Source organism: Cebus imitator, unplaced genomic scaffold, assembly GCF_001604975.1.
Source record: "Cebus imitator isolate Cc_AM_T3 unplaced genomic scaffold, Cebus_imitator-1.0 Scaffold277, whole genome shotgun sequence".
In the NCBI taxonomy this organism is placed as follows: Eukaryota; Metazoa; Chordata; class Mammalia; order Primates; family Cebidae; genus Cebus; species Cebus imitator.
In genome coordinates this window covers 251,887-277,492 of record NW_016107592.1, presented here as the reverse complement: position 1 = coordinate 277,492, position 25,606 = coordinate 251,887, and the positions used below count along the sequence as shown (strand labels likewise).

The following is a 25,606-nucleotide window of genomic DNA, read 5'->3' as shown; positions in this document are numbered from 1 at the left end:
TTCTCTATATTAAGTGTAAGAAAAAACAGGCAATAAACTATAATTTAACCTCACTTTTGTTTAAAAATTATATGCACAAAAATCTCCATGACTGTTTATATGTATATGTATTTTTAAAGCCCAAAAGGATATTTACAAAAATGTTCACATTGATACTACCTCTAGCTGTGATCTTTGCTTTCCTCTTTGTAATTTCTCTGGTATCACTCTCACTTTTGTCTGCAGTTTGTCTTATTTCTATGGTCATTACTTTTATAAAGGCTAAAACTTGTTTAAAAAAAGAAAAAACAATAATTTTGGTTTGTCAATTCCAAACTGCATTGAATAGAGTAGGCAAGTCCAGGCTCTACTCTAGCTTCCTGCCATCCATACCATTCTTTGGGATTCTTCTCTTACCATCCCACACAAGCAGCTTTTCCCTGATCTCATGATTCTATTTCTTTTACAATAAGTTCTTGGTCAGCCTCTAGAATCGAGACTCTGAAGACCCTCTCTGCTCACTTGTATCAAAACTATCTTGTCAGGGAAGGGAAGGAGGATGTAAAAATGTTCTAAAAGGAATTGTCCTAGAATGTGATCTTCATCAGGACCCAGGAGGAGATCAATAAATGTCTCTTAAATGAATTGACCTATTATTTTAGCTCATGAATTCCTATAAACAAGCCTTGTTTGTTTTCTATAATGCTCTGAAAATTTGGAGTACTTAATATAAACTAATACAGTCCTTTTAAAAATATATTCATACTTTAGTTAATAAATTTCGATTTCTTGTTAACTTTGATCAGAATTTGTACTTGTACAGGAATTTAGAAAAGGATGGGATTTAAAGATAAAAGTCTTGTGTACAGATCCTGCTCTAGTTTTGTGATCGTGATTAGTCACTTAAGACCCTGAGCTCCCTTCATTTGTAGGCTTACTGATTCTCTTCTAAACTCTGCAGAGGCCTTCTACCTGGCCTACCCAGCTTCATCTTGTGTTCTCAAGTCTGTCCTCCACAATGCTACAAGAGTAATATATCCCACAGTGCACATTTGACCTTGTCTCCTCCCCCAACTCCAATGTGTAACCTCCCAGGGGCTTTCTGATGCTGTGTTGTCTTTGCCCCACTCCTTCAGCTTTGGCTCCTGGAAGCCTGTCTTCAAACTTGACACTCACATAATACCAGATTCCTGCTAGCTCTCACACATCCCATGCTGCTTTCTACTTTGCTCCCTCTTCTCACAGGATGTTTCCCTTTCTTCAGCCAACTACTACTTCTTTATTCCAGGACTGGGTTTGGCAGATAACCTCTCTGGTGTGCCCTTCTTTTGCCTAAAGGTTATGTATCCACTTTCATGCCTACTCAGACTGTGAGCTGCTCAAGGCAGAACCATAGAGTTCATAGTTCTTTATGTTGAAAGGTACCTGGTCTGTGGTGGGACTCAATGTCTATTAAACTGTGTTGTAAAATACATGTGTTCTTCTAAGTTGCCTAAATGCATTTTGCCTATAGAATGTTACCTGATTTTTATATGTTTGCCTCCAAAATAAGAAAAATACTTGGAAAAGGAAATTGTGTGAACTAAAGTAACTTAAAATACAGCTAGACAGAAACAAAAACTATTGGTGATATTTTGGAATACATAATAAAGAATTTTTTTTATATTAGAAAATGGTAAAAATTTAACCTCAGGTATTCCTTTTGGAATAGTTCTCAGAGAAATCAGTAACTTTGCAAATTACATGCATTAAAAATTAATAGCCAGTTTTTTATACTTCCAATATCAAATAATACAAAATCATTTTCTGGTAAATGTAGCCCTTTCCTAATTCAAACCAAGAAAAAACAAATTTTGCTTTTCTCTAGGCCCCAGAGCCATCTTTCATCCTGTTTTTCCTGACGAAAAGATGAAATCCCAGTGAGAGAAGTGACTTGACCAAGTTACCGAGCTGGTCAATGCAGAAGCTGAGATCAGGAGCTCCTGACTGCTCATCTGGTGATTTTTCCCCTCAGCCACATTTTCTGTTTCTCTACTGTGGTAAAAATAAAAGTAAGTTTTTAAGTACTTCCTAATTCCCATATGCTCAAATCAGGTCTACTGCTGAATGTTTTTATATTACCTTTAGCCTCATTCAGACATTAGCCCTAAACCTAAAGCATTAATTGTTCTTTGATACCCATGTGTACCATTTCTTTGAGCATCAGAAAATCTTTTCTGTAAGAGATGTTTTATTTTCTCAACTATATTAATTTTATTTTTATTTCTTTTATTTTAAATTTCTCAACTCTTTTTGAAGTGGACACAACAAATAAAATATTCCAGGTCTCCTTTTTTGTTCCACAAATAGGCCTTACAGTACACTTTTGGTATTCCTTTAAACTGTTCTGTTGGAAGCAGTTTCCACACTGAGTCATCGACCCAACATTGCCTATGTTTTCCAGGCAAAGTAATAGTTTTATTATTTCTAAATGACTCATTAGCTCTGAATCATGACACTTTGTGTACTCTGTTAAATAAAAAAGTTTTTGAGACAATTTTCTAGTTTTTTCTGCTCTCAGTCTTCAAGTGATCCACTTAAGTGACATGGACATTCAGTCAACTCTGTCTTTTGTCTATGATTGACATTGATCATTTCTTCTTGAACCCTTTCATTAGCTGAGATAAGCAGTGGAATTTCTTTACCTCATACTCTGCTCCAGATGTTTCCTGAAGTGGAACAAATAAATAGCAACAAAGTATGTGTAACACCATTCTACAATTTCCATCATTACATTAATGTTTAAGATTATATTAACTTCCCAAATTTCTCCATGAAATTGGGGAGAGACACCCAGAAAAGTGTATCTCTGATGTTTGCAGGGAGATGAATTCAGCTTCAGTCATGGGATTCAGTAGACATTCAGGAGAAAATATCCCCCATGTAGTTGGATATACTTGGCAGTGAAGAGACAGGAATTAAATATTTGAGAGGAAGCACCAGATAAAGGTTTTAAAGCCACAAGAGTGGACAAGATTGAGCATATGTAGGATGTGAAAGGGGGCAAAGGACAAAACTCTGAGGAAGGCTGGCACATAGGGTACAAGAAGAGACATGCAAGAAAGGAGACAGACAGTGAATTTTCAAAGGGCAGATGGAGAACCAGACAAATATGTCCCAGGAGTCAAGAGAGGAAAGTGTTTCATTATTTTCAACTATAAAACCATTGAAAATCCTTATGACCTTAGGATAAGCAAAGATCTTAAGGTAGTATATACAAATGTTTTAACTCTAAAAGAAAATAATCATTAATTGGATTGATGAAAATTAATTCACAGGATTAAAACCTCCTACTCTTCAAAAGCCACTGCTGAGAAAATGGAAAGAGAAGCCACAGACTAGGAAATAATGTCTGTGGGGTTTTTTTGTTTGTTTTGTTTTGTTTTGTTTTTTAGAGACAGGGTTTCACTACATTGGCCAGGCTGGGCTCTAACACCTGGCTTCATCATCCACCCACCTCAGCCTCCCAAAGTACTGGGATTACAGGCCTGAGCCACTGCGTCCAGCCAAGGACCTGTGTTTAAAATGTACATATAAAATGAACCCTTAGAATTCAGTAATAAAAGATTCTGAATAGACACTTTACAAAAGAAGATATCTATGAATTTTTAATAAGCATATGAAAAAATAGTCAACATCATTAGTCAGCAGGGAAATGCAAATTAAAGCCGAAGTGGGTTACCACTTCACACTCATTAAGATGGCTAAAATTGACAAGTATCTGAAAGGATGCAGAGCCACTAGAGCTCTCAGGTGCCTCTGCTAAGGGTATACAATGGTAGAACCACATTGGAAAACAGTTTTGCAGGTTCTTACAAAGTTAAATGTACATTTATCATGATGAAGTAATTCTGTTGTTGATAACCCAAAAGAAATGAACACAAATCCACAAAAAGATTTTTACTTGATTGTTCATAGTAGCTTTAATTCATAATAACCCAAACTAGAAACAGCTCAAATGTCCATGAGCTATATGAATATACCAGAATGTGTTTTATCCATTTTTTGAATAGATAAAACACATTCTGGTATATTCATGCAGTAGAATACTACTCAGCAGTAAAAAGGAATGTACAACTGATAACAGATAGTAAAATGGATAAATCTCAAAACTAAGTGCTAAATGAGAGAAACCAGAGAGAAAAAAGTACATATATAACTATGTTAATATGAAGATCTAGAACTGGCAAAACTTATCTATAGTAATAGAAATCAGATCCGTGGTTATTGGATATTGTGGGTGAGGGAAATTGGGAAAGGGCCTAGAGATAATTTTGTGGTCTTAAAAATGTTCTTTTTTAAGGCAGTGGTTACATGGCTCTTGTCAAATCTCATTGGACTGCATACTTAATATGTTTTTATTGTATGTAAATTATCAGTAAAGTTGATTTCAGAATAAAAGTGAAGCTCTAAAAAGCTGAGGGGAAGCTCTGTGTTCGTGGGCAGCATTTGTCAATTAGTGGGCTTCACTGTAAGGTGATCATGTAGCTAGATGATATTTCTGTTCCTCCAGAAAAAGATTATTTAATCCACAGTGGGGCCTAGGAGCTGGAATTTGTAAGCCTGGTTTTTGGTGACGTGGTTTCTGGTCCTCTTTTATTTTCAATCCTTTACCGCTGTCTTTGTCTGATGCCCCTGATGGTGTTTTTCTGGCTCAGCTTTTTCCTCTCAGCACATAAACTTTCTATTTTCAGCAGGGTGAAAGAAGGATGATTTTCTGAGTTTGTGGAGTGGGGGTAGGGAGACCTAACTATTCTTTTACAGATGGCTTTCAAATAGTCCCCCTATGTTCAGTTCTCTACCCTACTCCATTTTCTGTGGTACCTGCTACCAACAAACCTTGCCTTTCTTTGGGTTGTGCAGGGTGAATTGGTTTGCTTGCCATCAGTAAACTAAGTCACTTACCATTCCTACTTCTCCTTTCTGTCTTCATATATAGTGATCCAGGATTACAGGTGTCTCCTAGGTTTTTGAAGATGGAGTTTGCATTCCTGTTTCTCGTTCTTCTTGTTTGGAGGAGACCTTAAAACTGTGAAACCCATACTGTACATTTTCAACCTTACCAATACCACACTGCTTAATACTTCTGCAAACACACAAGCCTTTTCCTATCTCTTCTTCCTTCATAGAATTCCTTTTTGTTTACAAGGCCCAGTCCAACCCAGTTTTACCTGATAAGGCTCTTATCTTTCAAAATCCAGTGCTTCTCCATCCTAACTTTTCTTATCTGCTGCTTCTAAATTTTTTTTTCATAGCAGATCTACTTCATTAGGAATTGTCACATAGCAGTTTATTGTGGAATTTTCCAGAGTCTCTGGAAAGTACTTGTTAGAGTAATCGTAATCTGCTTAAAGCGATGGTAATAGTAAGTGCTTGATAAATATTTGCTGAATGAACTCTAAAGATGCATATGAACCACTTAGCCCGAAATTAGGAAAACAGATTCTGGCCTTTTGCGTAAATGAAACGACCAGTAAAGCAAAGGCCTGGGGGGTGGGGCTGGCAGCATGCCACAGACCTGAGGTGGCGTAAATATACACATTCAGAACAATTATGATTTCCCAAGTAGTCTGTTTTACTAGGGGCATAAGGCAGACTATAACAGATGTTTAGATTGAAATTTTTTCTTTTCTTTTTTTAAAGATGGAGTTTCACCATGATGGCCAGGCTGGTCTTGAACTCCTGACCTCAGGTGATCCACCCACCTCGGCCTCCCAAAGCGCTAGGATTACAGGCATGAGCCACCACGCCCAGCCTTAGATTGAAATTTTTTCTATTTTATATCAAGATTATAAAACACTCATTATTTCATGTGCCATTAAGAAAGAAAAAACGCTATTGACTATGATAGAATTATTGAAAGAGTTCTATGGACTTATGTTGACAGATTTTTTTTTTTTTTTTTTTGAAACGGAGTCCCACTCTGTCACCCAGCCTGGAGTGCAATGGTGCAATCTCAGCTCACTGCAGCCTTCGGTTCCTGGGTTCCAGCCATTCTCCTGCCTCAGTCTCCCGAGTAGCTGGAATTACAGGCATGCACCACCATGCCCAGCTAATTTTTGTATTTTTAGTAGAGATGGGGTCTCACCATGTTGGCCAGGCTGGTTGTGAACTCCTAGCCTCAGGTAATCCGCCCACCTTGGCCTCCCAAAGTGCTAGGATTATAGGCATGAGACACTGCACCCAGCCTGACAGATATTTTTAATTATGTATCACTCTTGTGCATACATAAATAAAATACAGTGGAAATAATTGGTTAAAATATTTCTAGAATTTCTTCCATTCAGATTCAAACTCTTTAAAATCACTTTTTAATTTAGAGCCACCTATGTTCATGCTTTCTTTCTCAGCCATCCAGAGTATTTAGTGGTGAAGCATTTCTTTTTCTTTTTCTTTTTTTTTTTTTTTTTTTTGTTTTTTTGGAGACAGAGTCTTGCTCTGTCGACAGGCTGGAGTGCAGTGGCACAATCTTGGCTCACTGCAACCTCTGCCTGGTTCAAGCGATTTTACTGCCTCAGCCTCCCTGGTAACTGGGATTACAGGCACATGCCACCATGCCCAGCTAATTTTTATATTTTTGGTAGAGATGGGGTTTCACCATGTTGGCCAGGATGGTCTCAATCTCCTGACGGCATGATCCACCTGCCTTAGCCTCCCTAAGTGCTGGGATTACAGGTGTGAGCCACTGCACCCAGCCGAAGCCTTTCTTAAAAGAGTCTTCTGCTATGATCTTTGGGAATTTTCTGCCAAGACATTCTGCATTTTTTTATGGCATTTTCTTGATCTTACTAGAGTGTGTTCAATAAATGACAACCGTGTCACAGCTCTGCCTGGCCAATAGGGATTTTAAGATGCTACCAACTAAGATGTATTCCATTTCAATGATGCTAAAATGTCCCCAAAATTGTATTTTAGAATTGAAAAATACTGTAGCTCAATAATTAATGTGATTCTGGCACCAAAAACTTTCTTTTTGTACCTATTACTTAAAGACTGCTGCTTTTTAAAAATGTGTTTATAACAAAACTTTTCTTCTAAAATACTGCTTTTTTGTGTGAAAATTTTTAAGGCTTTCTTTTCCACTTCGAGTTTTCTTGTCTTCACATTTATTCTGCTTAAAGTTAGCAGAGGCACTTTTATCTTTATCAACTTTTAAAAGAAGTGTGATGAAAAAATAGACTGTCTACATCTCAAATGATTTAATGAAGTCTCCACTAATATGCAGAGAAATATATGTTGGTTAATCTAACAATTAGAGTCAAAGTGTATTGCACAAACAGATGTCATCCTAGTGGGAGATTTTTAGTAAACTAAGGGACTTTTTCTCTCCTTTGCTCCTTCCTGGTCAACATTATTCAGTCAATAAACATATTACCTCATACTTCTCCTGTGAGTACTTATACCTACTTGAATCTCTTGCTGCTGCTATTTTTGTATTCCGGCCTTCATGAGAAGCCCTGGATCAATCCAGTCATTTGTACTATCTCTACTTCTACATCAATCCTGCTGAATGTTTCAGGATCTGTCCTTACTTTTGCCTGTTCCTAATCAGATACCTCCTTATTTTCATCTATTTCAGATTTTCACTATCTTCCCAAATTCCTTAATACCTCTCCTGTCCCCTAAACTTTAATAAATAATTTGCTTTCAGTTTCACTGAGAAAAATTGAAGCTGTCTTGGAAAAAAATTCCTTATATTCTTTCCTCCTGCCTCACTGGGAAAGGTATCCACCTTCCTCTGAGACTAATCCCCTCACCAGGGCTTTGGCTACTAGTTCCTGTGTCCTCAAAGCTTCCGCTGGATCTTTCCCTTTAACATGTAGACAAGCTCAAATATCTTCTATCCTTTAAGAAAAAATTCGTGTCTCCATTCTCTTCTAGCTGACATTTTATAGCCCCCCTTTTCTTAGCAAAAAAACTAATGGAAAATTTGGTCTACCTACACCACTTCTTTTGACACCAAGTCCCTGAAATTGCACTTGATAAGGGTACCAGCAACCTTCATTTTGGCAAATCCAGTTTTTGTTTTTCCTTGACCTCTTAGTAACATCCAATGCTAGAGACCTCCATTTGGAAAGTCCCTTTTTCAGTCTCCATAAAACTGCTTTCTCCTGGTTTTCTTATCTTTTTCTCTTTCTTAGGCTCCTTCTAACTTCTCCACAAAACAAAAACAAAAAGCGTGTCTTTGGAGTAGCAAGACAAGTCTCCCAGTACTTAAGCCAGAAACCCAAGATTCCTCCCTGTCACTTTCCCCTCCTGCTGTTCTGTGGATTCTTGGGCTAATCTAATCGGTGCCCTCCTCTGTTATTACTGTCACCTACTTGGTTTAGATTCTGATCACTTCCTCCATGGATTTTTATAATAACCTCCTAATTGATTTCTAAGTCTTTAATCTGGTTCCTCTCTATCTATCCTTCTCTCAAGTGCTACAGTGATCTTTCTATAACAAATCTCATCATGTTACTCTAACCTAAAAGTCTTTGTTTTTCTCATAGCTTTCAGAACAAAGTTCAGACTCCTTAGTTTAAGAATACAAGGCCAACTGTGGTTTAGTGCCTGCTGCTCTCTTTTTCTGCCCTCTTGCTTGTCTCTATGCTCCCCCCAGTGAAACTAGTTGGAACTGCTTGTACTTCGGGACTCACGGTGCTGTGTTCTGTCTCTCTGCCTTCACATGTTTCCCTCTACCTGGAGTATTCTTCCCTTCCTTTTTGTCTAAGTAGCTCTCATTGACCCTTCAAAATTATGTACCTACATTGCTATATTTTTGGGAAGCTTTTCTTGACTCCTCAGTCTGGTTTAGATGCTCCCTCTCAAAACAGACAAAGGATGTGAAGAAGGGCTTCACAAGTGAACAATGACAAAATGTCTAATAGGTGAGTGAGAAGATATTCAGGCTTACCACCAATCAAGGAAATGATGATTAAAACAATGTACTTCCATTTTTTCATCAATCAGATTACAAAAAATTTAAAGAGAGGAATCAGTCCAGGAAAACATGCAGAAACAGGCTCTCTCCTAGATTAGTGCTACGTATCTAATGACCTTTTTTGAAAAAGTATATACACATACATACCTTTTGACTCAGCATTTTACTATTAAGAAAATATAGCTATATAAAGTATATGTAAAAGAATGTTTATCACTGCTTATTTGAAAACAAACAGTAAATAACCTAAATCTTCAGCAATAACAGATGGCTAAATAAATTATTTTATTTATATGATAGAATGTTATTTTTTCATTAAAATGATTTATGTCTATTTTGACATGGAAGTAAGCTATAGTATGGTCCAAATTTTGTAAAAAAAAAAATACATTTATAATTTTTCATAAGAGAAAGTTAAAGTATATTCATAAGAATATCAACAGTGTTTATTTCTACTTGTGAATACAACTTTTCTGAAAAGAACATTTATTAATTGTGGGAGCAAAATGGGAGAAATTTGCCCTCACTCCTGATAGCTACTGTGCTTGCTTGCTTCTATCCCTGCCCTCATTAAACATTGAGCACTCTGAAGACCATCACTATATGTCATTTGGCATCATTCTCCCAGGATCTGGCACAGAATAGGAAATGTTTGATAAGTGAATTAGAGCAATAACAGCAATAATATTTATTGTGCATTTCCTGTGTCTTAGGTATTGTTGTAAGCATCTGACATATGTTAACTTAATCTTAATGAGATGGTTATTATTATTCTCTCCATTTTGCAGTTGGAACAGACTGACAAGGTTAATCAGCTTATATTAGGCCACACTCGCAGGATTGGAATTCAAACCCATGCAGTCTAGCTTTCTCTTAGACTTAGAATAGCATTGTGGTTCCAAGTTAGGTTGGATCTCTGATTGAAAATAGTTGGATTTGATTCCATGTCTAAGATTCCATCTGGTTAACTGAACATCAGTTGAATTATGGTCTGAATAAAAAGGCAGAGTTTGACACCCATAGGTGTGAAATACCAGGGAAAGTAATCTTTGATGCTTTGGCATTTTTTTTTAATCAAATGATTTTAGACTCAAAATTTCTCATATGTAGTTGGTGGCACTCCTTTGGGGTTTGGTTTTCTACTGTTGATATCCTTTCAAAACATACTCAAAGACCTAAATTTCTGATTTGTTCTTTAAGTCTTGCCCCCATCCCCTTTTTCTTTCTCAGTAAGATGGCTAATGAAAAGTTCATCAGATTTTATTTTTAACACTCAGCAGTGTTCATTTTTGCCATATCTTTTTCTTCATATTTTCTTTTAAAGAATTTCTGAAAGCTGCTTCGTTATTTAAAACCATACTCTCTGGCTGGGCACAGTGGCTCACACCTGTAATCTCAGCACTTTGGGAGGGCAAGGCAGGTGGATCACGAGGTCAGGAGTTCAAGACCAGCCTGGCCAAGATGGTAAAACTCCATCTCTACTAAAAATACAAAAATTAGCTGGGCATGATGATGGATTCCTGTAATCCCAGCTACTCAGAAGACTGAGGCAGGGAAATGCTTGAATACAGGCAGCAGAGGTTACAGTGAGCCAAGATCACACCACTGCACTCCAACCTGGGCAACAGAGCGAGACTCCATCTCAAAAATAAATAAATAAATAAATAGATAGATAGATAAATAAAGCTATACTCTCTCAAATGGTAGCCACTAGCTTCATGTGGGTATTTTAATTAAGATCGATTAAAATGGCCCAAAGATTTAAACAGGTACCTCTCCAAAGATGACATGGGCTCGTCAATAAGCACATGAAAAGATGTTCAATATCAGTAGCTGTTAGGGAACTGTAAGTTAAAACCACAGTGAGATATCCTTACACACCAATTAGAATGGCTAAAATAGAAAATACTGGCAGTACCACATGCTGACGAAGATGTGGAATCAACCAGGTCTTTCATATGATGCTGGTGGGAATGTAAAATTGTATAGCTACTCTGGTAAACAGTTTGGCAGTTTCTCATAAGGTTCAAGATATACTTACTATAGAACCCAGCATTCACACTTGTATTTACCCAAGAGAAATGGAAACTATATTCACACAAAGCCTCTGCACTAATATTCATAGCAGTTTTGTTTGTAATAAGCCAAAACTGGAAACAACATAAATACCCTTTAATGAGTGAATGGGTAAACAGTGATAGATCCATGAAATGGAATACCACTCAGCAAGAAAAAGGAATGAACTGTTGATACATGTGGTAATGTGAGTGAATCTCAGAAACATTAAGTGAAAGAAGCCAGTCTCAGAACATTACATACTGTATGACTACATATGTAAAACATTTTTTTACATTACAAAATTATAGTGGGGGAGAATAGATCAGTGTTTGCTGGGAATTATGGGCAGGATGAGGGTATGGCTACAAAAGGGTAGTATGAGGAATTTCTTAGGGGTTGATGGGAAAGTTCTGTATTCTGATTGTGGCAGTAGTTATTATACAAGGAAAAGAGGGAGAAAAAAAGAGGGTGAGTTCATGTAAAACTGGTAAAATCCAAATAAGGTCTGTAGTCGATAGTACCAATAGCAGTTTCCTGGTTTTGATCATTGTACTATGGTGATGTAGGGTGTCATCATTGGGGGAAACTGGGGAAAGACTTCACAGGAACTCTCTGTGCTGTTTTTTCAACTTCTTTGTGAGTCTAAAATGATTTCAAAGTTTAAAGTTTTTTTTTTAATCAAAATTCCATTCTTCAGTTGCACTAGCCTCATTTAAAGTGCACAGTAGCACCATGTGGCTAATGTGCCATATTGGATAGTGCAGATAAAGAATATTCCCACCAATGCAGGAAGTTTTATTGGACAGCACATGTCTGACTTTACTCAGTGTTTTTCCTTCCTTAACTGTTTCAAATTCCGATATAACAGGAATACTTTCTTGTACTTTCTGTTACATTACCTTGTTGACTAGTTGTTTTGGTTATATTCAGAACTAGAGAAATACTTCCCCTCTTTGTTTTTTCAAATTTTAGAGAAAAGTAGTTGTTTTTATGTCAAGTTAAGAATTTTTTTGGCCAGGCGCAGTGGCTCATGCCTGTAATCCGAAACTTTGGGATACCAAGGCAGACAGATCACCTGAGGTCAGGAGTTCGAGACCAGCCTGGCCAACATGGTGATACCCCATCTCTACTAAAAATACAAAATTAGCCAGGTGTGGTGGCACATGCCTGTAGTCCCAGCTATTGGGAGCCTGAGACAGGAGAATTGCTTGAACCCAGGAGGCAGAGGCCGCAGTGAGCTGAGGTGGCGCCACTGCACTCTATCCTAGGCAAGACAGAGCAAGACTTCATCTCAAAAAAAAAAAAAAAAGAATTTTTGGACACATGTTTTAATAAGCATTTGGATATTTAAGTTTTCCAACATTTATGTATTTTGCCTCTGGACCAGTTTTGTAACTGGATGAGGAAATAATCCCAATCTCTCATATAGTTTTCCTACTATACTTTCTCAACACTATCCTTTGTGGTTACCTTTTCTTTTATCTTTACCCAAAAGCCCTTTCAAAATCTTGGACTTCTCTAAAAAGGGCTGTTTCTTCCCTGTGTTTTGGATATACATCTCTTGAAAAGGTAGCGTGACCATATTCTCATCTTTTGTTCTATAACATTTTTCCTCTTTGGCTTTTTTATATTTTCATTTAAGAATTACTAGTCATCTCCTTACTGTGGAGTTTTTTTCCAATTCAGCTTCATTTACCTTGTGTGATCTCTAGTTTTATAGTTTTATGTAAACCCCCACTTGAGATTTGAAGACAAGGAAGTGGAGGATGAGACAACAGGTTAAGATCCATTTATATAGCAACAAAGCTAAGATACTGGAGGACAAGAAGAATGAGATGTGACCCACCTGAGGAAAACCACAAAGAGATAAAAGAGTATCAGTATTCAGATTTATATCTCCCTGGGTGAAAAATCTGAACATTGTAATGATGTCAGTATTCCTTCAAAATAATTTATAAGTTTGTTAAAATTGTAATCAAAGTCCAGTAGGATTTTTCTTGAAATTGACATTTCAACAATTCATCTACATGACCATCAAAGAACATTTAGAGGGTAAAAAAAGAATCATATCAGTTAACAGGGTAGAAAAGAAAAGAAAAAAAAAAAGAATCAGAACTAGGGATCAAGGAGGCAATGCTAGGTAGTAAAACTTAATAAACAGTAATTTACAATAGTGTAGTACTGATACAAAAACATAGTAATTACTGGATCCAAAGAATCAGGAAATATAGTCTAGCCAGTATAAGAATTCAAAACAAGAAAGTATTCTTCATGAATTAATTAATTGTACTAATTGAGTCTATATTCAGTAAGTCTCTAATACCTAAATGGGCAACAAATAAAACTAGTTTACCCAAGAACAATAAATAGGCAAAATGAACCATTTTCCATTATTAAATAAAATGTGAAAACAATGAAGTACTGTTTCTCATTATTAAATGAGTAAAGATTTTCATTCTTTTTTTTTTTTTTTTTTTTTTTTTTTTTACCAATTTTTTTTTTTTTTTTTTTTTTTTTTTGAGACCAAGTCACAATCTGTTGCCAGGCTGGAGTGCAGTGGCATGATCTCAGCTTACTGCAACCTCCACCTCCCGGGTTCAAGAGATTCTTCTGCCTTAGTCTCCTGAATCGCTGGGACTACAGGTGTCCGCTGCCACACCCAGCTAATTTTTTGTATTTTAGTAGAGATGAGGTTTCACCATGTTGGCCAGAATGGTCTCGATCTCCTGACCTCATGATCCACCAGCCTCGGCCTCCCAAGGTGCTGGGATTACAGGCGTGAGCTACCATGCCCGGCAGATTTTCATTCTTATGACACCAGTGTAGTGATGGTGCAGTGAAACTAATACCTTCCTTCATTGTTATCATCCACTTCCCATCATTGCCTCATTGCACCATCCTTGATCAAGTAGTATCCTACTTCTGTCCTCCTACGTTCTATCCTTCAGCAAATCATGTTGGCTGTACCTTTGACGTATAGACAGCATCTAAGTATCCCCACAATTGCTATACTGGTCCAAGCCTCCCAGCCTTCTTGCCGGCCTATTGAAGTAGGCCCTAACATGTTTCCATGCTTCATATCTTGCTACTCTGAAGTCTCTTAACACAATAGCTAAAATTACCAATTTAAAATGGAAGTGTAGCCACCAGTTGTTTCCCAGCTCACTTAGGGTTAAGACGAATAAAACTTAACAGTTAAGACCACAGTGCTCTACAGACTGCATGCTTTAGACTCCCACCTTTCCTTTCTGGCCATGTCATCTCCCACATTGTCCCCTTGCTCCACCCACTTTTGTCTCTTTGCCATTCTTTTAGTTAAATAATGCATGCTCCACTCTAGGGCCTTTGCACTTAAGGTTATTCTGCCCTGGAGGATAGACCTCATAATACCTCCTTGGCCTGCTCCCTCTCTTCTTTCAGGTCTCTGCTCTTCAGATGTCAGTAAGTCTTCTCTGACCACTCTTCATAAACAGCACCCTCCCAACCTTTCTAAACCCTTGCCCTGCATCATGTTTCTCCTTAACACATGCCACCATATAATAAGTTTATATGTTTAACTTGTATATTGCGTTTTCTTCCCTTTGTTTGATTTGCTGCTTTATCACTGGTATATACAAAGAGCCTGGTACACACAGTAGGTAGTCAGTATTTGTTGACTGAATAAATACATTGACAAAACCTTCTTGGAAAGCAACTGTAGTATGTTTTAAAAGCCATTTTAAAAAAAAAAAAAAAGAGTGACGAGTAAATTTGGTCCACTTGATGCAGAGAAGAGAGAGATATCTGCATGGGGCAGAGTCTGGGAGATGAGATCAAGATCAGTAATGAAAGTTGGTTTTTCTCTCAGTAAGCAAAGAGAAAATTATGGGAGAATAATTTCTAAGTGTAGAGGAAGTTTGAGACTCAAGAACAGCTACTAGGTGTTGATAGTCTTTGAGAAGACTAAGTTGATGGAAGCAAAAGGTTGGTACAGAGGCATAGTAGAAAATATGATTCTAGATGGATGGGAACAGGTGTTGAGGGACTTCAAAGTAAGTCAAAAGAGGTAGACTTGCTATGATCCATGAGGAGATCAGAAGTGTGAATTCTTAAGCTGTGAGGGATGAGAATGCCATATAAATCTAAGCTTCTTAGTATCATGTAAGGAGCATGCAATAAGAAATTCATCTCAGAGGTAAATGTGACAAGGCAGTGTTGAGGTAATATTACTCTAAGCAGTAAGGAGTGTACGGTGTGATGAAACAAAGGCATGAGTTGAGTATCAGCTGTAAAGGATATGGCAGATAATAAGGCTTGGTGATTAACTGCATATGGGATGCGAAGAAAGAGGAAATTAAAAGTTCCAGTATTAAAAAATATTTCCTTTTAATTATTTTCTTTTTTATTACAGGTTTCTCTGTCATTCCCAGAAAAATGGATCATTTAAACTTTTGGAGGACTGAGTTATCACAGTACTTCTCTACTACCAACTAAGATTTATGACAGTCAATTTCTAACAGCAAATTTCCATGTTATAGAACTGTTGAAGAACTAAAAGAAGATATTCTTTCATCAAAATAATTCTATGGTATCATGATATAACTAAATAAATTTAAAAGCACAGTTAGTAAATTATTAAATTTGCTAGTACAAGCACACATGTGCATCAGCTACTGTATTCTGATAGTTACCGAACCTCAAATATAAATGGTTTGCCTTCAAGGCAAAAGCCATTATATATGAAAGAAACCACTGAACATTGTTTTTAAATATACTTTCAGCTAAGTGTCATTTAGGAGAATTCATGAAGCAAGTTCTAGAAAGTTCCAAGTCCAAACAGTAAGTGGTTTTGATATTATGGCAGCAACTTACAGACTTGTGGTTAGTACTGTGAACCACTACAGCAGCGTGGTGATAGACCGACGTTTTGAGCAAGCTATACATTATTGCACTGGAACCTGCCACACTTTCACACATGGAGTTGACTGCATTGTGGTACATCATAGTGTTTGTGCAGACCTCTTGCACATCCCTGTGTCTCAGTTCAAAGATGCGGATCTGAACTCTATGTTTCTACCCCATGAAAATGGGCTTTCCTCAGCTGAAGGAGACTATCCCCAGCAGGCCTTCACAGGCATACCCAGGGTCAAGAGAGGATCTACATTTCAGAATACCTGCAACTTAAAGGACATTGCAGGAGAAGCAATCAGTTTTGCCAGTGGGAAAATAAAAGAATTTTCCCTTGAAAAACTCAAAAACTCTAACCATGCAGCTTACAAAAAGGGAAGGAAAGTTAAGTCTGACTCATTTAATAGGAGGTCAGTTGATTTAGACTTGCTTTGTGGCCATTATAACAACGATGGGAATACCCCATCTTTTGGTTTACTGCGGAGTTCCTCAGTTGAGGAAAAACCTTTGTCTCATAGAAACTCGCTTGATACGAACCTGACTTCCATGTTTCTTCAAAACTTCTCTGAAGAAGACTTGGTTACTCAGATTTTGGAAAAACATAAAATAGATAATTTTTCTTCTGGGACAGACATAAAGATGTGCTTGGACATTTTGTTGAAATGCTCCGAGGATTTGAAAAAATGCACAGACATCATAAAACAATGCATAAAGAAAAAGTCAGGGAGTAGCATCAGTGAAGGAAGTGATAATGATACAATTTCTAGCTCCGAAGCTGTGTATATGAATGTAATGACCAGGTTAGCATCGTATCTGAAAAAGTTACCATTTGAATTCATGCAATCTGGGAATCATGAGGCTCTAGATTTCACAGAACTGATTAGTAATATGCCTAGCTTACAGCTGACTCCCTTCTCCCCAGTATTTTGCACTGAACAACCCCCTAAATATGAAGATGTTGTTCAGCTCTCAGCTTCCAACTCTGGACAATTTCAGACTGTTGAATTGCAAGATGACAAGCCTAATTCCAGGAAGATGGACACTATACAATCCATTTCAAACAACTCCACAGATTCCTTATATAACTTAGAGGTAAATGATCCTAGAACCCTAAACGCTATCCAGGTTCAATCACAGTCATTAACCATGAACCCTTTAGAAAATATTTCTTCTGGAGACTTAATGGAAACTCTTTATATTGAAGAAGAGTTAGATGGAAAGAAAGCATTAGATAAAGGACAACAGACAGAGAATGGACCCAGTCATGAGTTGTTAGAGATAAATGAACGTAGAGCAGAATTTCCAGAACATGCCACTCATCTTAAAAAATGCCCTGCCTCAATGCAAAATGAAATTGGTAAGATATTTGAGAAATCATTTGTTCATCTGCCTAAAGAAGACTGTAAATCAAAAATTTCTGAAGTTGAAGAGGGAGATCAGAGAGATTTTACAAATTCCAATAGCCAAGAAGAAATAGATAAATTGTTAATGGATTTGGAATCATTTTCACAGAAGATGGAGACTTCTCTAAGGGAGCCACTTGCGAAGGGTAAAAACTCTAATTCTTTAAATAGTCACAGTCAGTTGACTGGTCAGACTCTTGTAGATTTTGAGCCTAAATCTAAAGTCTCTTCACCCATAGAAAAAGTCTCACCTTCCTGTCTAACAAGGATTATTGAAACCAATGGACACAAAATAGAGGAAGAAGACCGAGCCCTCTTACTGCGAATCCTGGAAAGCATTGAAGACTTTGCTCAAGAACTAGTTGAATGCAAATCAAGCAGAGGGAGCCTATCACAAGAAAAGGAAATGATGCAAATTTTACAGGAAACCTTGACAACGTCCTCCCAGGCCAATTCATCAGTCTGTAGAAGTCCTGTTGGTGATAAAGCCAAAGATACTACTTCAGCAGTTTTGATTCAGCAGACTCCAGAGGTGATCAAGGTAAGACCCAGCAATTTTGAGTACTAGCAACTCTTCAAAAAATGTTTTAGTGTTTGAAAATTTTATAAAGAGAAACTATTTTCTGTTACCCATTTTTTGTTCTAAAGCTCCTGTCCTACACTAGGAATGATCTCACTCTGCTCAGAGCCAGCAAAAAGCAAAGATTTTACAAGATGATAAAGGGGGAAAAAAAGCAAAGACTTTAGACTCAGACTGGTTTCTACAGCCCTCCCCATACCCTTCATCATCTCCCCAGCTCTGTGACCAAAGAAAAGTTACTTAGCTTTAATATCCTTATCTTTGTGGTGGACATACTAATGATCAAAGTAACTCATGTGAAACATAAGCAAGGTCCCTTACACAAAGTAGGCATTTAATATTAGTCCTCACCTTCCCCAGCCAACAAAGAGACCAGTTGTTACTGCATGCCTGTGTAGACCTGTGTAAGGTTAGAGTACAAAAGAAGACATGATTCTTAAAGAGCTTTAAATCCACTTGTAGAGACAAAACTAACATGTCTGAAACAGTTCATGGGCACGTAAACACCATTCTGAAAGTATTGTCTTAACAGTAGGCCTTCAAAGAAGGTGAAGACTAAAGAGTAAGATTTGATCTCCAGGCAACTGAGAATAAATAGAAATCTAGAATCACAGAAGTATTTTCAAAAGGTTTTTAATCTATCCCCCTACTGAAAGCATTGCTTTTGAATACTCCCAGAAAGGTAGTTGTCTTCCCATTTTGTTTACATATGTGTGTCTTAGCACAAGATTATTCCTTGTTCATTTTGTAAGTCCAACATGGGTTAGCAAGAGGCTCTGCTCTACTTCACTCAAGCACCCAGGCTGATGGAGGCTCCATGTTCTTACTGCTGCCCCATTGACCTATCTGGAATATGTGGCTTATGAGTGCACTGAAGGAGGGCAACAAAGGGGTGATGCTTTTACTTGCCTTCTCCCAAACTTGAACACATTTCATTTCTGCTCACAGTCCAGTGATTCCCAACCTAAAATCTGAGAAACATAGAAAAGCACATGGAATATTTGTTAAGCACTGCCTCTACCACATGAATGAGCTATATGTATCAACATGTATGAATTCACAGACATAAAGCCAAATCCACAAAAGCAAGTTGTAAAATAAGGATATGAATCATTTTGAGATACATACATTTTTACAAAAAGTATGAGGAAATACATGGATACACAAAATACAGTGTTAATGGTTAATCTTGGAGGAAGGGAGATGTAACTGTGGAAGGGCGTAAAGGGGGCCTGAATAGTACTAGTCATTGGGGTAGTAGATATGTAACTATTTTGTCATGTTATTCTTTATGCTTTTTTATATTCTTAAGTATTACTTAGTAATTTTTAAAAAAACTAATTGGATATTTGAGATGCTATTTATGTGGCCAAGTTAAAATACAAGTTACATATTAGGCGGCTTCTCATTACAACTTTAATTTGAGCCAGGTGGGCGGTGGGGGGGGCGGGGAGGGAATGCATATTGTCATCAGGTTAATCTTTCCCTGGTACCGACTGAGCATCCAAAATCCAAAGTGCTCCAAAATTTGAAACTTTCTGGACACCAGCATGATGCCATAAGCAGAAAATTCTGCACCTGACCATGTGACAAACGCTATCAAAACCTTGTTTCATGTACAAAATTATTTAAAATACTGTGTAAAATCACCTTCAAGCTATATGTATATATGAGACAAATGAATTTCGTGTTTAGACTTGGGCCCCATCCCCAAGATATCTCATTTTGTATATACAGATATTCAAAAATCCAAAAAATTCTACATCTAAAACACTTCTGGTCCCAAGCATTTTGAATAAGGGATACTCAACCTGTATGTTTTGTGGCTGCTATTCTCCTGCAGACTTTTTTAGTTATGAGAGACACTGAAGTTTAAAACAGTGCATACTTAATAAGGTTATTAAGTGATGATTTGGGTTTAAATATTACAGATCGCAGAAATCCCTTGATTATACACTGCAGCCATTTTGAGAAGAGTATGCTCTCTCGATCACTGTTGTTCCCACAGGCTTTCTTACAGTATGATCATATATGAGCTCTTAGTTTAAATTTTGAAAATTTTATAACACTTTATTTTCTCTTTAAGGAATTCCTATATATTCATTGTTCTTTTGCCCATTCTTAGAAGTTGCCATCTTCCTCCTCATGGATTTGGATTGGAAAAGGATATTTCTGGCCATTTAATTTTAGTACAGTTGTTTGTTTTTATTTGTTTTTGGATGCCCAAGAGAGTCAGAAATCCTTGAAGCTGGGTGTGATTTCTGTTGTTACTAGAACTCACTTTGCTTTCTTCTAACCCTGAGCAGGAATTTGTATTTGATATTTCATTGTGGAGGAAATAAGGGACCTTCCTAGGTTAATGATCCAACATTTAGGTTTCCTCAATGTTTAGACAGTACACTGTATAGTTTTGTATGCATATTTAAATGCAGAGTAATTAGGAAAATAAATTTAACATTTTAGCAAAGCACACTTTAGAAACTTTGTTAAATGTTTTTTCTGGAGCATTAATAAACACTTTCCTCTCTTTACTTTCTAGCTTTATATCCATGCCTTCATTAACATTAGCCAGTCATGTCACCAAGGGAGAATGTTTCTTCTTCCCTTCTTCAGCTGCTTTGTAGGTGCTCATGGTGCCTGGGTTCAGTGCTGGGAATGCTTGAGTAGAAATCAAGACACTTAGCAACACAATAGGAAATCATCGTCTCCTCCTCTTAGTTACCACCAAGCAGATTAATAAAAGTAAACAGATCTGCCTGGTGGCAAATAGGAATTTGCAGAATGAGCCCAACCTGAATATCCCCCTCCACCTTTGGTGGCTCTGACATCAGGTTCCTTTGCATTAATACCTTCATTCTTTCTAATTAACATCAGGTATCTCAAATATGTCCCCACCTATGTTCACAAGAGCCTGGTAAATATATATGTACTGATGTGGAAAAGTCAAGATAAAGTTAAAAATGTAAATTGTAAGGCCGGGCGCGGTGGCTCACGCCTGTAATCCCAGTACTTTGGGAGGCCGAGGCGGGTGGATCATGAGGTCAAGAGATCGAGACCATCCTGGTCAACATGGTGAAACCCCGTCTCTATTAAAAATACAAAAAATCAGCTGGGCATAGTGGCACATGCCTGTAATCCCAGTTACTCAGGAGGCTGAGGCAGGAGAATTGCCTGAACCCAGGAGGCGGAGGTTGTGGTGAGCCGAGATCGCGCCATTGCACTCCAGCCTGGGTAACAAGAGTGAAACTCTGTCTCAAAAAAAATGTAAATTGTAAGACATGTACCATTATGATCACTTTTTGTTAATATATTTTTATATGTACAAAAAGTTTGGAGTATGTATGCTCCATATTATTCATGTTCCTCCAGAAATAGAAAGTGAGTCTCATATCCAGGTGTTCCTGATAAGTCTGCCCTTTCCCAGCCTCCACACCACCCTTGGCAGGAGTGAAGAGGAGCTCCCAGATAAGCTTGATCCATTGAGCCCACAGGCCTGCCCAACCCTCATAGCTTGACCACCCCTCTCTGATTTAAGGTCATCAGGACTAATCTCTCTAATATGCCCTTCATCCCTGTTTACATTAGTCACCACCAGAAGTCCAGGAATCCAGGCTACCCCCCTTCCCCCACCCCACTTTCCTCCTCACACTGCTCTTAAATGTCTCCTAAATCCACTTCCAACCCTCCCAACTTAGATTGTCACCATGTCCTTTTGAACTCTGAACTCATGAGCATTCACCAGCAGAGTTTCCTATGCCTCTCTCTTCTCTAAACATATTTTCCTATCTCTTCTCTAAACATTTCCCTTCCTATTATAACTGAAACTCATCTCTTCCTAAGGATACTGTAGCCAATGAAATGGTGGCTCTATTCTTTCTCATTCCCACCACTATCCCGCTAGGCCTGGAGCAGGCAGCAAGTGTTCTTGCATTTCATTGCTATTCCAGACTATTCTCCTGGCTGCCTCCCTGAAACCAGCCCCACCCCAACTTTGAACTGTATGGTTAGACTCTGCTATCCTCTACCCCTTCTGATTGTAGTCATCTACCACCCCAGTTTACTTATTTCTTAAAGGTTTTATCTCCTGGCTTTATGACATACTATTCAGTATTACTCTTGACACCATTTGAGTGTTCAGTAGATAAAGTATCCAGGACAGGAGCTTCTCAATTCCTTGATCTCCTCTAATGAGTTTGTCCTCTGCCCTTCTTTGTTCATTTGCTGGCCTTATGTTTATGTCAGTGGTTTTAAGAGTATGGTTCCCAACTAATAGTGTTAGCATCGCCTGGGGGCTTGACAGAAATGCATATTCTCATTCCCCAGCCCAGACCTAGTAAATCAGAAACTCTGGGGGTAGGGCTCAGCACTTTGTGGATTAACAAGCCCTCCAGGTGATTCTGATGCATGATTATGCCTGAGAACTACTGCCATAGTTCATCACTAAAATCATTCCCTTGAATATACTCTCAGCTTCCTTGTCATGCCCTCATTTCGTGGTACCCACCTGAACAGCTCCAGCTGAAATTATGTTCTCTGTCTACTCTGAGCTTTTATTTGTGCAGCCAAACTTGGCTGGAGAAGATCAACAACCATGCTGAGTGATCTTAAATTCATGACCACCAACCTCCAGTGGGTCTTTAGTATTGTCTGGCAGTCCTGCTATGTTTCCCTAGTCTATTCACTTTCCCGCTCTGCAGGTGCCTTCTTCCCTGTCCTCTAACCTCCAGCGTCTTTCCCATCCTCACCCTCAGCTAATAATCTTTTTCCTATTGTACTGAGAAAACTAAAGCAATCAGAAGAGACCATTACCCATCTCCTACCCATATCAGTACTCCTATCTTCTCCCTTTCCTTCTATTTCTATACATAAACTATCCAAGCTCCTATCTTGAGGTCAGGCCTATACTCAGACTTTTTTTTTTTTTTTTTTTTTTTTTTTTGAGACGGAGTTTCACTCTTGTTACCCAGGCTGGAGTGCAATGGCGCGATCTCGGCTCACCGCAACCTCCGCCTCCTGGGTTCAGGCAATTCTCCTGCCTCAGCCTCCTGAGTAGCTGGGATTACAGGCACGCACCACCATGCCCAGCTAATTTTTTGTATTTTTAATAGAGACGGGGTTTTACCATGTTGACCAGGATGGTCTCGATCTCTTGACCTCAAGATCCACCCGCCTCGGCCTCCCAAAGTGCTGGGATTACAGGCTTGAGCCACCGCGCCCGGCTACTCAGGCTTTAATAATAGATCCCATTCCCTCCCATCAACTCACAAACACTCCTGCAGAGATTGACCCATTTCTCCCCTGCAGTCATCAGTTTTTCTCCTCTGCTGATCACTCCTTCAGCAGATAAACATGCTACAATTCTCCCAGCTTTGAAAACAAAACAAACCGCTAGTGCTCCAACATACCATTTGAGTTAACACTCATTTGTCTGCTCTTCTTCACTCCAGGGCTCTTTAAAAGAGCTATTATCATTGTTTCCAGTTCTTCCCCTAGCCCTCCTCTTTCTAAATATACCAGAGGTAATCCCATTTGCTGTTCCCTCTTCCTGCAACACCCCCACCCCCATACCTGCAGGACTCACACTATCACCACATCTGTCTTTTTAAAAATATCACTTCACTGAGGCCTTTTTGTACTAAAAATTGCATGCACACCTACAGCCCTGGTATTCCCTTTCCCCCTTTACTGTTTTCTTTTTCTAACACCACCCCCTGATATATTATTTCAATTACTGTTTGTTTTTCTCCTCTGACTCCTACCACTAGAATGAAACCTCTATGATAACAGGGAATTTTATTTGTTAAACATTCACTGCTACCTCCCAAAACCTAGACTGGTAGCTGGCACTCAGTTGGTGCTCAAATGATATTTGTTAATAATTGTCACTTTGTATAGGGACTTTTGTTTCTATGTTATATATCTGTAGTCTTTAAATTTTACTTTACAACCAAACTTATCCAAGAAGAAAAAAATAATAAAGGTAATTTATCTAAATTCTCTTAGATACTCTAAGAGATCCACCATTTTAGCCAGGCTTGAGCCCCTGAAACCAGGCTTCCCAATATGATCATCTTCAAAATTGGATAAAATTAACTGTGTAAATGATAACTTCAGAAGCTCTATTATACCATACCTTGCAGTCTCCCTCCTTTGTAAGAACTGAGAATTATGTAGAGATGTTTGAATCACAGCCATCTCCCTTAAGATTGCCAGCAAACCATAACCAATCTAGACTAGGTCTGAGGGGTTATTCTGTCATCCCCTCTCATGTATCTATTTTTGGAAACCACAGTTAAGGTGTTTACCCTGGGAGGTGCTTTGACATCCAAGAGACATATTTGTTGTACTTACAGCATAATGCTCATTGTCACCAGGGTCCTTGACTATCAGTTCCAAGCTTCTGTTTTGACATCTGTGAGTTCAACTGTCACCCACAATTACTGAGAAATATGCACACACACACACTCTCTCTCTCTTTCTCACCCTCTCTCTCTCCTCACTAAGGAAGACACTGGGGTAGAGTATTTTATAGCACCAGTCACCAAGCATTTATTTAACGTGGCAGTGTCAGTGAAATGGAATCCCTTCTTTTCTTTTCTCTCCATATTTATACGTCAAAATGAATTATTATGGTCTCTAATGAGCAATCTCTAATTGAATTAATTCCTCAAGGAGAGAAGGAAGGAAAAAAGCAGACTAAGAAGTACAGAGAACTCTAAAGCCTAGAAATTCTGGGGATCCCAGAATTATTATGCCTGATAATTTTAGGCTCTAATTCTTTCTTGGTGCCCCAGATTCTAGAACAACATCTACCCCAAGTATTAGGAACACTGTAAAGCCAAAATAATCAGATTTTGTGGGTTCTGTTATTAGTCATGGAATGTGTTCCCATAATTTGGAGTCAATTGAACCAACACAAAAATGCTTGTTAGGTCTCCCCTGCCATACACACGCCTTCCTATTTTGCTGCAGCCAGTGAAGACAAGGCTAGAGAATTAGGCTAGGAGCAAATAAACTGTAGATAACTACCACCAGCTGGCTTCCTTCCCCCCACTGGTGTTTCATTATTATTTTTTGTTTGTTTGTTTTTCTAATGTTATATATATATATAATCGCACTTTAGGTTCTGGGGTACATGTGCAGAACATGCAGGATTGTTGCATAGGTACCTACATGGCAAGGTGGTTTGCTGCGTCCATCCCCCCCGTCACCTATATCTGGCATTTCTCCCCATGTTATCCCTTCCCAACCTCTCTACCCACCACTGTCCCTCCCCTGTTCCCCGCAACAGACCCTAGTGTGTGATGCTCCCCTCCCCGTGTCCATGTGTTCTCATTGTTCAACACCCACCTATGAGTGAGAACGTGGTGTTTGATTTTCTGTTCTTGTGTCAGTTTGTTAAGAATGATGGTTTCCAGATTCATCCATGTCCCTACAAAGGACACAAACTCATCATTTTTTATGGCTGCATAGTATTCTATGGTGTATATGTGCCACATCTTCCTTGTCCAGTCTATCATTGATGGACATTTGGGTTGGTTCCAGGTCTTTGCTATCGTAAACAGTGCCGCAGTGAACATACATGTGCATGCATCTTTATAATAGAATGATTGATAATCCTTTGGATATATACCCAGTAATGGGATTGCTGGGTCAAATGGAATTTCTATTTCTAGGTCCTTGAGGAATCGCCACACTGTCTTCCACAATGGTTGAACTAATTTACACTCCCAC

At 38.3% G+C, this 25,606-nt stretch overlaps 1 protein-coding gene across 3 annotated transcripts in view; it reads left to right on the top strand.

The window, feature by feature from the left end:
• PPP2R3A (protein phosphatase 2 regulatory subunit B''alpha) overlaps positions 1–25,606 on the top strand; it is a 180,597-nt gene that overhangs the window by 37,535 nt on the left and 117,456 nt on the right. For 2 of the 3 annotated variants that reach the window (XM_017501022.2, XM_017501019.2), the window contains 2 exons: positions 1,847–2,030; positions 15,393–17,833. In XM_017501022.2, the coding sequence (XP_017356511.1) occupies positions 15,839–17,833 (1,995 nt within the window). In that variant the 5' untranslated portion in view covers positions 1,847–2,030; positions 15,393–15,838. The remainder of the gene's footprint in view (positions 1–1,846; positions 2,031–15,392; positions 17,834–25,606) is intronic. The other variant, XM_017501023.2, reaches the window with a different exon arrangement.